Source organism: Rhipicephalus microplus, chromosome X (genome assembly GCF_043290135.1).
Source record: "Rhipicephalus microplus isolate Deutch F79 chromosome X, USDA_Rmic, whole genome shotgun sequence".
Lineage (NCBI taxonomy): Eukaryota > Metazoa > Arthropoda > Arachnida > Ixodida > Ixodidae > Rhipicephalus > Rhipicephalus microplus.
In genome coordinates this window covers 384645930-384659122 of record NC_134710.1, presented here as the reverse complement: position 1 = coordinate 384659122, position 13193 = coordinate 384645930, and the positions used below count along the sequence as shown (strand labels likewise).

The following is a 13193-nucleotide window of genomic DNA, read 5'->3' as shown; positions in this document are numbered from 1 at the left end:
ATGGTCATGGTGCTCGTCTGCTGAGCCGCACGTCACGGGGTCGAATGCCGGTGGCCAAATTTTGAATGGATGCGAAAATGCTTGGCTTTCGTGCACATTAACACCATACGGTAAAAATTTTCTGGAACCCCTCGTTACGGCGTCCTCAATAGTCATGTTTTTGGGATGTAAAACAGCAAGAATCATCATTAGTGGTTCAAACCTTACCGCATGCCTATCAAGAGGTCGGGGGGTTATGCATCTCGTGAGCTTGTCCCTTATGCATTTTAAAATGGGCAAGACATGCACCACTTGGCACGCTCGAGCTTTTTTTTTCTTTGCTTTCTTTTCTTCCTCTATATCCACCTTGCATGTTAGCCGAGTTGCGTTGTCATAGAGTTGCACATACATGTACACGCTTGTATTTGCTGAACGATGCCGCCTACACAGCTTTATTAGGCGCCACCAAAAAGTCACCCCAAGCATAATCCTGCGCATGGAGCAGGAAAACCAATGTGCATGAGTGCTGTATCACAGAACACCGAGGAAAGATTGTGTAGAGGACGCCATTACACATGACGTACAGCTGGCAATGGCTGAGTCAACAGTAGTCGCTGTTGTTTTCACGCAGCGTCGCCGAAGCACTGATCTTCGCCGTGCATCGCCCAGTGCAGCCGGCGGCAGCAGGGCGGTACCGTAGCTCGAACGAGGCACTGCACACCTGCGCAATGAAAGGCCAAGGCAGAAAATCTATCTGCGTGGAACTACGCAAGCACAGTGCAGAAACAAGCTTAGCAGGCTATAACCGATGTACCCTAAAATGAACATACACAGGATCTGTTTTCTAAATTCAAAATTATTCGATTTGACCGGCTATATATGATATATCAGCTTATGTGTTATTTTAAACTTGAGAAAATTAAGCGTACCACTCGTGTCAGGAACGTCGCGAACTTGTTAACCAAGCAAACATAATTGATTGATATATGTAGTTTAACGTCCCAAAACCACCATATGACTATAAGAGACGCCGTAGTGGAGGGCTCCGGAAATTTCGACCACCTGGGGTTCTTTAACGTGCACCCAAATCTGAGCACACGGGCCTACAACATTTCCGCCTCCATCGGAAATGTATGCAGCCGCCAAAGCCGGGATTTCAACCCGTGACCTGCGGGTGAGCAGCCGAGCACCTTAGCCACTAGACCACTGCGGTGGGGCTAACCAAGCAAACATATCTCGCTTGAACCGATATACCAAAAAGTGGGCAGTTCCACAAAGATATACGGACAAACTGTGGTCTTAAAGCACTTCCGTATACTGTTTATCCTTCACACTAAATAGATATCAACGATGCGAGGAAAACAAGCGATACATCAAAACGCATTACTTCAACCGTTATCGTGAGTGTGACGCTTACTTAAATGTATGTGTTTCCTGCTTATATTTATCAGTTTCTGAATTCCCGTATGACGTTTTTCCTTGGATCTCTGTACTTATATATCAATATTGCAACAGGTGTACTTTTTGGGAGTGCTTGTCATCTTGCTGCTTGTATCCTACAGGGAGATGGGACCAGTGACGCTGCCTTAGGGCAGCTTTTATCCCGCCATCTTTGCTGTTTGTGCATTTCCTGTACTTACGTGCCAATAAACTTCAAACTTCTATATATGTATACCCACGCATAACCACCCCCGATAGTCGCATTGTCACTACCGCGGCTAACCAGAAAGCATTGTCCATAAGAAAAAATTGCTGCCAGTACTTAGGTAAACCTTATATTCAGTGATCCTATGATCGATATATTGATCGACCAGCGGAGCACTTTCAATAAATAAGAATTAAGTACGTAATCTCTTGATCGGCACAATTACAAACTGACAATAATCTGTCTCATATGTAGGTGAATCGCTTTTTTTGGCCACAAGGTGAGTTTCTTGCTTGGCTATTGACTGAATTTCTGTAGCCAGAGTGTCACCTTGCTGCTCAGTGACTCTAAAATATGTAAAATATAGTTTATATAGGTTGTCAAGGTAAAAGTTCGACAGTCCTGCAGTGGAAATGATACACGATGGACAACAGATTGTTTTAGTTCTGCTTAACTGCCTTGTGGCCATTCTCTCGTACAATTGACAGCAAACTGCGCCAAATTTTCGTTCTTGAATTTAGGGTTGGCGAGTGTCGTGCAGTATAAAACCGATGCACTAATTGTAGCAAGGCGGCGAGTGAGGGTGTACGTGAAATGAAATAAACTCTACATGTCCAGGTTTCCGAACAGGCTTATGTGACGTCGCCCCAACGTTCGATTGCATTGCATTTTTTTTTTATAATTTTCGACCTTTAAACAAAGTTCAGGAATAGATTTCTAGATGCATTGAAATTCACGCCATTGACGCGTGTTAAGTATAACTATGCTATGGCCACTTGAAATAAGCAAATGTGACAGTGAGGATTAGTCATGAAAACACAAATATTAGTTTATTTTATGGAAGAAAATATGAAAACTGCAGGGTACGTTCGAAAGTTTAAACAATTACTATTTTGTAGCAAGATGTAGAATCATTTCAAATTATCGTTTAGCAGGGGCTCATGCCGTAATATTTGCTGTGTTACAGTAAGCCGTAATACGTACAGCTGCTCTATATATCGACAAGCATTGTTTGCCTACATAAACTGTAAGAAATTCGGACAATAATTCTTTGGGACAGTCCGATTCCGACCTATACGATTGACGCCAAATCACGACCGCGTCTGGAACATTAATTTCAGATTAGTGCTTTGAATACTCGCTCACAACTTTGAACTTGTATTCTGGTGCATTTAGTAGCCAATTTTCATATTATTTGCTGATTATATCACAAACACGCCTCTAGACTACCCATTGTTTTCAAGCTTTGATGTCGTATCAGCCGATGGGCGCTAATGTCCGCTTCGAGGAAGCTGCAGCTTTTTTGCCCGCGTTTTCTGACGCGGCGCCTCGAGGTGTCATAACATAAACATAGCCAGCAAGGGTGACCAGTCACGCTAGAAGCGCTAAAGCTAGCGCCAGCCCAGCATCCCACATTTTAGAGAGAATTAATTTGACACCTGTCAATGTAGTGCGCAGCTTTCATCAAGGGACCAACAAGAAATGTTCCGGCATAGTTGTCACTTTCAGGCCTGACTCGGAGCTTTCTAGTGCGGAACACAAATCCCAGGGCCACCGAGAGGTCTATTTTATTTGACATGTAGCTCGAAACTCGTAATATATGGCCTTTGAGTTGACGCAGAACTTGGACAATATGTATTAGGCTAATACATTCATTCCCGCTGGGCCGGTGAACTTGATTGTTGCTCTCGGAAACAGTTGAAATATATCTCGAGTGGTTTTCACTCGACGCTCCTCTAGGGAACAAGCCAAGTCAGGTATAAGCATCAGTCGATAACATGCAGGTTCCACAGTGCACGGCAACGACCTAATAGGTCTGAGGCGGGCGGCATCCATTCATGCAGCAGTGACGACGCGCTTACGTAGGCGGAAGTCACTGCCAGCCATGCGTTTATTGGTTCTCCCCCCTTAGAGCTGTTCTGGCGTCGATGCCGACGCTGCCGATGTCCGGGACATTCTGATTGATTGAGCGATTCTAGAGAAGAGGAAAAAGCACGTAATTTTTCTGCGTCTTCGTCAACCCGTCACCTTGGCTTGTAGGCGAGGGGGGAAGGAGGAATAGAAAAAATAGTGGGAAATCATAGATAAAGGAATAGGACAGGGAAGTGACAGAAAAAAATATACGAAAGTTGGGAGCTGGGTGAAGAAGTCAGAGGACGGGGCATCACACGGCGAGAGCTGCACACTTTCAGAAGGTCACGGAGGGCAAACCAGTCGGCGAGAGCTACGCTGGCGTAAGAGGTCGCGGGCGACACAACCATCTGGCTTGTTATCCTTCGAACAACTCCGGACATTCTGAAGGCTTAATCACACGCACGTGTCACGCTTTGGCACGTGAGAGAGAAGGCTCGCAGCTTAGTGTATAGCTGCTATCACTCTCCCTCTAGAGAGGAAGGGCACGGCACCGAGTCTACACGCGAAGCGCCGACGTATTGTAATGCCTACATGTGATTAGGCCCTGAGGTGGACGTTTCGGCAGCCGTCACCAAAAACCTCAATGGTCGAACGTGTGTGTACTCATGAGCGTCAGTAAGAACGCCGCACAGAGAAATACGTCACAGACAGAGGGGGTGGTCGTGCTGAGAAAGTGAGAAGCTCCATGGTGCAGACGTTGTTGTCCAGCGGAGGTTGACGAGACAAGCGATGAGAGGCCGCAGAAAAACTCTTACGGTGATGTAATCTTTGCTCATTAACAGGCAATTCAATTTGTAAAAAAACCGGAAGCAAAACTACTAATCTAAAATGACATTTGACTTTCGTGTAAGAGATAACTCACTCACGCAGCGCGTTTCAATTGACTAGCGTGTAGAAAACGCCGCCGGATATATGTATACATTAAACATAATGCAGCTTGCATTACGACTCTACGCCGTTAGTGCACGCTGTGTGGCCTGGCGCCGCGGTTAGGGCCTGTCTCGGTCGCGGGGGTGCCTGCATGCGGCGGCGGTGGCGGCGCCTCCTCTCTGTCTACCGTCTCTCGGAGCTTATTTGAATGAATAGCGTTCGATAAAAAGTTTTAGCCAGTTATAGAAATACAGAATGCAAACGCGGTACTGGACTACGGTACCGCTCCTCGTCTCTCGGTGGTTGTGCTTTCGCCGCTACTAATTCCGTAAGAGCTCCCCAACTCCCTAAATGCCTTTTCGAAAATTGCTGGGGGGTATCAAGCCTCATTGTTGCTTGCCCGCATTCGCATTATTTGCTATGCAGCTGTCAATAAGTGTAGGCACTGTAGATAAAATACTTTGTTGGACAAGCTCGTTCAGTCTGGAAAACATTTGAGCACAAAATGACGAGACGCGAGAAGGGAAGACGACTACGTCGCCTTGACTTCTTGAGTCGCATTCTTTTCTGTGCTAAAGGCTAATCCAGGAGGCAACGAGCTGGAGAGGAGCGGTGCTACTATAGTCTCGTACCGTATTTGCGTAACTTGCTTAACCCCTCTAATGTGCTCATATTCGGCTCCGGTCACGCTATATTGCGCGTGGAAGCTTCTTGTTTAAAGTGATGGATATTCATAGAGAATGCGGACAACGACAACATGCGCTGAGAGAAGATCTATATGTGTTAGGGTTTCCAACCGTCCCGGGTTTCGCGGGATTGTCCCGACTTTTGCACTGTCTCAAGACACGCTCTCTTTGTGGGGACAGCGAAATGTCCTGGATTCGTTCAGGACCATCCAGTTAGGCATTTTTTGATAATACAACGCATGACCAACAGAGTGATTCACGCTAAGAATAAGCACAAAGTTCGCACTAATCGCACGCGAAATTGTAGTGGCTAGTGGTAGCTACAAGAAGTTTAACCACTTAAGCTGAACTTCCAGATCAACTGCGACAAATTTTACGAATATACTTGATCCAAAAAGATGAAGTGCTGCCACGGCCGCTGACCGTGGTGCTGCTAACAGGACGTAGCCAGGTGAAGTGTTCAAGATGCCGCCACTATAAAGCATAACAGATTTTTCGGGAACATATCACCATATATACAACTGACGCTGCTGATTGGCTGTCCGTTAGTGCACGCAACCACACCCACTTGTCGCGACTTTATTGAAGAGTTGGTAATCCTAAATTAATACGGGCGCCTGTTAATCCAATGGCAGCCTGTGCACGTGGTGCTGTTGTCAACGCCCAACGAAAGCTATCAACAAGTTGATAACGCTACACTCGTTTTCGTATACAGTGCCCTAATATGAGTGACGCAATCATTCATCAAGGGCAGCTGTTTCATGATCGCAGATTATTTGAGCACTACTGAAGGCACAATGTGTCGTTTTGACATGTGTTTTTGTGTAAGCCCTCATAAAATTTGCATCGATATTTTAGGTACAGATACCCGCGAAAAAGTTGAAAAAAATCAGTGAGCCTGCAGAACACCCCGACATCCTGAATAAATCTAATGATTTTTCTTTATTAAAAACTGTAATTTAAGGTGCAGATATAGTGCGGTGCTTACAGTACAGAGCCTACAGCGTTTAAAAATCGTCAAGTGATTTCTTGGATGTCCTTCCATTGGCACATAGCGTGTGTTTATTACAAGACAAGGTTCCCGTCTTTTTGTTCGTTGAAATGTAAATTCGCAGAGAAAGAATTTGAAGCGGACATGCGGAGATGAAACACCGATTTTAGAAAAAAAATGAATTTCAAAATTTTAGCTGGTAGCTTTGATTGTTCACTAAAGAAGATGCTGACCGAGTTTGGTTGTTATACGTGCATCAGAATAGAATAAACCTACGCAATTATTTCACGAGACGGTGGCGTGCATTTGCCGTGAAAATGTATCTGAAACGTCTTTTCAAGACGTGGCCACGCGGCTCCTGCGCGGGCAAAAGGCTGATGTGAATGCCCGTGTTAGAACGCGTATATATTTTTTCGCGCCTTTTTAGCCCCGGAACGCCTTCCGTGGAAGACAAACGAACAATTTATGAAGGCATAGTTCTAGTCAAGGCGATTGCAGAGTCGCTGCAAAATAGGAATGGAACCACAAATTGACGGAAGCTACTCACGTTACGCACCTAGTCTGAAATCATGTGCACCATCGCATTGTCCACAGCTCACCATCGCATCTGCTTTCGCGCAAAAGGCTGCATAGTGCCAGCCACGACCACGCGTGCCATCGATATTGCACTATCAGTGCTCTCCATCTTTAAAAAAAAAGTCGTTTGCAATTTAATCAATTTGTCGCATACGTGCTGGAACTGCCCTACTGAATATACCTATAGTGTCTTTATTAAACACAAACCACTGTATTTATTTAGTACGCCGAAGTGTTCTTCACACGAACTGCTTTTTACACGTTTGCTCGAGTGAATGTACGCTGTACCTTGATTATCGATGCAAATGCTGTTAAACTTTTATGATACCTCCTCTTTAAATGGCATATTGTGCCTTCAGCAGTGCATATATATATATATATATATATATATGTATATACTTAAGGGAAAGAAGTGTATACTTAAGGGCTTGTTTTTTCGTGTTTTGACACAATAATAATGAAATCTAACAGACAATAATGCCATGGAAAGTATAGGGGAGGTTATTAGACCGAATTGTAAAGTAATTTTGAAGACACACACACACACACACACATATATATATATATATATATATATATATATATATATATATATATATATATATATAAGGGAAAGAAGTGTATACTTGAGGGCTTGTTTTTCAGTGTTTTCACACTTGCCTTGGGCAGGAACCGAACCCACGACCTTCGAAAAACGCGTTCGATGCTCTACCACTGAGCTACCTCGGCGGCTATCTTCCCAGCCACTCTACTGGGTAAATATGTAAATAGAAACGTGGGAGTGTCAGTCAGCGCCATCTGTATCCTGTAGCCATGGCGGCGAGTGTGGCACACTCGTCTATGAGCCTCTTATATATATATATATATATATATATATATATATATATATATATATATATATATATATATATATATATATATATATATATATATATATATCGCGAGAGAGAAGAAAGAGGGCATTCCCGATTATATTAGCTCCAATGCGCTCGATTGTTTCATGAGTAGTCTGAGTACACACAACTCTATCTGAACGTTTGTATTGTAAAGTCTCGACACAGCAGACACGGTCGCAACAAACCAAAAACACATATTCCTTTAACTACTTTTCAACGATGATATCGTCAGCCAAATAATTATAACATAAATCGTGATCAACACACTAAGACATCCTTACACAGTAATAAGTAACACTCAACAACAACATGACAAACAAGGCGGCGTCGCTAACACCTGACTCACTACGTGGGCCCACCAGGCGGCCTGCGGTGCCATCCACGGCAGACCCACCGCTCGAGCCAACCGTCTGCTCTACCATCCCACGCCACAAGAGACCAGCTGATTTCTTGCGTACCGCCAGCATGGCTTCCCGCCAGGCGTCGCCACCGACGCTAACAATTTCTAACCATGATGATGATAGTGGTGACCACCGCTCGTGAACACAACGTCACCTATCGCTCAATAGTTGAGACCCCCGAAATACGGCTTTTGGGCGAGACACTAACGCGACGCGGCGCAAACAACTTTAGAAAGGGTGTCAGCACCCCCACAGCATGAACGGCCGAGTTCCGTTCAGCCATTTTCGTGCTGCTTCGCACATGCCGAAAAGCTATTTTAACAGCATGCTCCACGGTGCACCGATTATGCCACCTCTGACGGCTTAACACGCATTTAGCTCCGAGAAACGAACTTCATGCATCAAGGCTTATCTTAGACATGATAAAATGCGCAGGTGTAAATACAGCCCATGCAGTTTTCAACCAGTTACTTTTTTCTATCGGCAGCATTCATTGCGCTACTTTCCAAGTCTGCTATTGATGCCTTTGAAACAATTTGTTTCACAATGTTGTGTAGAATCGATTGCTTTATTCGTGTCAAAAGTCAAACCAGGAAGGGGGGAGGGTGCTCTACGATTCGCGATATAAGGTTTAATGATTATATGTGAAATTTTACGTCCCAAAACCACAATATATTGAGACGCCGTAGCGGAGGGCTCCGGAAAGTTTGGTCATCTGGTGTTCTTTAACGTGCGATATTGTAGGTCTTTCTATGTGTGTATATAAACGCCGTCTTTACTTCCTTTACTGGTTTACCTCGCCCAATAGGCACTCCCCCATTTTGGTCGAGAGAAATAAGTTTTTTTATTGTTTGCGTGCATAATAGGTGCCCCCAGAACTCGGCCGTGATCAGTAGTTCTCTGCTGTATTTGCACGGTTGCAATTGAACGCCCCCATACGTCAACAGGAGCGAGGAAAAAGAAAAGCGCGCCGCTTTAGCAAAGCGGGTTCACCGAGTGAGGAAGAGTGGTTGTCCGAACGTCGGACTTTGAGCACTGCACGGGCTTGGGCCTGCCCGAAAACCCGGTCCTAGCCCAGCCCCTGGGCCGGGTGAAGTAGGTTTCACGGCGGGCCCGGACCGGGCTCGGGCTTGAAGCTCCGGGCTTAGGGCCGTGCCCGGGTTCGAGGTGATTGGCTTGGGCCGAGCTTGGACTTTGCTCAGTTTGTAAAAGGACCTTGAAGTGAAACACGGACTTCGTTTCGACTAAAAGTGTTCTCTTAAAACTCGAATGCCATTCATTCCACCACCATAACTTTATTGATAGAAGATAAAATCAAGGTCAAAGTTCCATTGCACTGTTTCGCTCTGTAACCTCCGCGTGGGGCATCACGGGTTTCAAACTGGATTCGTCGTATTTGGGGGGCACTGGCTTTTCAAAGTTTCCTGAAGTTTGGTGCATTAGGTCTATGTGGCCCTCCGAGGTAAATTCAGATCATTGTAGCCTACTACCACCTACGTAGATCACAGTAAATCATTCAGAATCTATGGCGTGATGACTGCTGCTGCGTGAATTTCAAGGTGGCGTCGCCACCTTCAATTGGTTTTGATAATTTTCGCGCTTACCAAGAATCTTCTCACGATGAACGTGGTTGTTTTGAAATTGTAAAACAGTATTTAGCTAATAAAATAATTGTTTTTTATTTAGTGTTGCTTCAAGTTTGTTCCAAAGACGTTGAACATTCATTCATGTTTCACATTTTGTCTAAAAAAATACTTTTTTATGTGAGGCAAGCTATTTGGAGCTTTATGATGGAAAAGTACTGAACTTAATTCCTTTACTTGTTACATGAGGGCTAATTGATTTAGCGGAAACAGGTGATCTAAAAGCAAACAGACCAGACGCTTAATTAATGAACATCTCGCTATTCTGGGCTTTATTTGCATTCTTCATAATTCTGTGTCCCCATTTTTTTCTGTGATGAGAGTAATCAAAGTAATATAATGAATTTATTACATCATCACGAGAACGTTAAAGCTGGAAACGTTCTCGAATATTCCAGCTCTCCACTAAACCTAAATAACTGCACGGCGTCTCGAATTCAACGCACAGAATCCCCATGACGACATTCGTTTTTCGTGGCTTTTCCTGGCTCCCTTAGGTCAAGTCAGGCAAAATGCACGTGCACAGCCTGTTTTGTGCGTCCACATTGTTGGCGTCGGAGCTTTCGTCTTGTTCCACTAAAGCTGGGGTTTGAAACTCACATCAGGTAACGGTCTGCATTAACGAAGATTTATTCGCGCAAGAGCCAGGAAAATGGGTAGAAAGAATGGGAATGGGAAGAGGTTGTACGAAATGTCGCCTACTTTCGTCTTTTAGAAGACCTCTCTCAACTCACGTATATCGGCCATTTCTGAAGGGCATTATGTGGTAAGATTCCAACAGCACGTCTATACACATTCTTCCAAGGAAACGTATATTTGCGGATATTTACGATGTTTACACGCGACGACAATGGCTGGCACACTGGCGGGTGGGGACCAGTCTCTATCCACTTCGTAGCCTTTTTTTCCAGACAGAGACCCTCTACCACTTTATGCCCCAGTCCCACTACTGCCTTGTGGTACTACCCCGCGGCGTAAAAGCGCCGACCCGGCGCTTGTCGTGAAAGGGGAGTGTTGGGTGACACATAAGGCTTCATTCTTACGACGTGCACAACAGTAGATGGTGGTGGCGTTGAGTGCGCTTCATCGACGACTCACTGTATCTCGTAGGTGAGGTTAGTGACCTTGCGTAGAACTTTGTATGATTCGTCATAGCGAAATGTGAGCTTTGTTGAGAGGCCGATGTGACGACAGGGGGTCCACAAGAGTACTAGTGAACCGGGTGCATACGAAACTTCACGGTGGTAACGATCGTACCGATCTTTCTGAGAGGCTTGAGAAATTATGAGCCGTGCTTGGGCGATCTGCCGTGCTGCGTCGGCTCGCTCTATGGCATCGCGGACGTACGTGACAGGGGAGCTTGAAAGCGGGAAGGAGTGTATTAAGGGGCAGAAAGGGTTCCCGTCCATAAAGAAGGTAGAACGGGGAATAGCCTGCAGTGTCATGTCTGGAGGAGTTGTAAGCGAAGGTGACGTAGGGTAACGTTGCGTCCCAGTCGCAATGGTCTGCAGAAACATACATAGACAACATGTCGGTGATAGTGCGATTCAGGCGCTCTGTAAGTCCATTATTTTGTGGGTGGTATGCAGTTGGGAATTTGTGGTTCGTAGAACAGGAACGTATAATATTCTGGACGACGCGAGATCAAAAGTATCGGCCTTGGTCAGTAACGAGCTGTCGAGGAGCACCATGATGCAAAATGATCTCTTGCAGTAAAATTCGGCGACATCGGTAACGCAGCTGGTTGGGAGAGCGCGGCTTATCGCGTAACGTGTCGCGTAGTCCGTCGCCACAGCAACCCATTTGTTCCCAAATGCAGAAGTGAGAAATGGCCCGAGAAGGTCGAGCCCTACGCGGTAGAATGGTTCAGCAGGGATACCAATAGGGTGAAGGAGGCCAGCTGGAAGCATTGTTGGTCATTTTAGACATTGACAAAGGTCGCCGCTGGCGGCATGCAATTGCATAAAGCGATATAGGCGTGGCCAGAAAAAACGGCGCTGTACGCGATCATAAGTGCGGTTGACTCCCAGGTGACCAGCGGCAGGTTCGTCGTAAAGCTGTCGGGTAACATCTACACACAAACGGGAAGGCACGACGAGAAGGCGGTCAGGACCATTAGGGCGCATGTTGTGGTGGTAGAGAACCCCTTCATGAAGGAAATACAAGTTAAGGGAATTGGGTGGAGTAGCGGAACTCTGACTTTCTATGATGGGAAGTAAATTCGGGTCGCGGCGTTGCTTAGAAGCGATATCAAGAAATTCTGATGTTGATAAGACGCAAGCCTCAGTAGCTGTCTCGGTGGCGTCAGGCGCATCCACTGGATACCGTGACAGGCAGTCGGCGTCCTGACGGTGGTGACCAGATTTATACACGACCGGGAAGGTGTATGCCTGGAGGCGGGGAGACCAACGACTGAGACGTCCCGTGGGACCCTTGAGCGATGAAAGCAAGTAGAGAGCATGAAGATCAGTTGCAACAGTAAAACTGTAGCCGAACAGGTACGGCCGAATTTAGCGGCAGCCCAAACAAGAGCAAGACACTCTGTTTCAGTAATAGAATAGTTTTTCTCGGCAGGGGACAAAAGGCGGCTGGCTTAGGCGATTACGCTGTCACGTCCATGCTGACGCTGAGCTAAAATAGCTGCAATTCCGTGGCCAGACGCTTCAGTGCAAACGTCTGTCGGTGCGGTCTGATCGAAGTGAGCAAATATTGGCGTAGTTGTGAGGTTTGCAATGAGCGCCAAAAATGCAGCACTTTGAGGCGAATTCCAAGTAAAGGGGACGTCTTTTTCAAGACACTCGGTGAGAAACCGCGCAATATCGGCAAAATTCCGGATGACGCGTCCGAAATAAGAGCACAAACTAAGGAAGCTCCGGACATCTTTAGCAGAAGAGGGTACGAGAAATAGAGTCACTGCGTGAATTTTGCCAGTATTGGGCTGTACCCTAGATGCGTTAACGAGGTGACCAAGTACAGTTATTTCGCGACGGCCGAAACGGCTTTCGGAGTAGTTCAGCTGGAGACGAGCGTTGCGGAATTCTTGGAAAATACTGGACAGTCAGTCGCTCAAGATGGCTCGCAAAGGTTGGTGAAAAAAAAATTATATCATCTAAGTAGCACAAGCAAGTAGACTATTTGAAGCCGTGCAGAAGGTAATCCATCTTGCGCTCAAAGGTGGCCGGCGCTTCGCAAAGTCAAAATAGCATTACTTTAACTTGGTATAACCCATCGGGAGTTACAAATGTTGTTTTCTCTTGGTCCCGTGGGTAAACAGAGATCTGCCAATAACCAGATCGAAGGTAAATAGACGTGAAAAGCTTGGTGCCATGAAGGCAGTCAGGGGCGTCATCTATTCTTGATAAGGGGTAAACGTGCTTCTTCGCGACCTTGTTGAGATGTCTATAGTCGATGAAAAACCGCCATGTATTGTCCTTTTTCTTGACAAGCACGACCGCGGATGCTAACGGACTGGATGAGTGTTCGACGACGCCTATGGCGAGCATTTTCTCGACCTCTTTCTGGATGACAGAGCGTCCGGCAGCGGAGACACGGTAAGGGCAGCGATGTATTGGGTTGGCATCGCCGGTGTTGA

The 13193-nt window shown here is 45.9% G+C and overlaps 1 protein-coding gene across 1 annotated transcript in view; it reads right to left on the bottom strand.

Annotated features, from left to right (window-relative positions):
* Positions 1 to 580: 580 nt before the first annotated feature.
* Positions 581 to 13193, bottom strand: part of LOC142775408 (uncharacterized) — a 31891-nt gene continuing 19278 nt past the window's right edge. Inside the window, exon 5 of the mRNA XM_075876807.1 lies at positions 581 to 700. Within this exon, the coding sequence (XP_075732922.1) occupies positions 581 to 700 (120 nt within the window). The remainder of the gene's footprint in view (positions 701 to 13193) is intronic.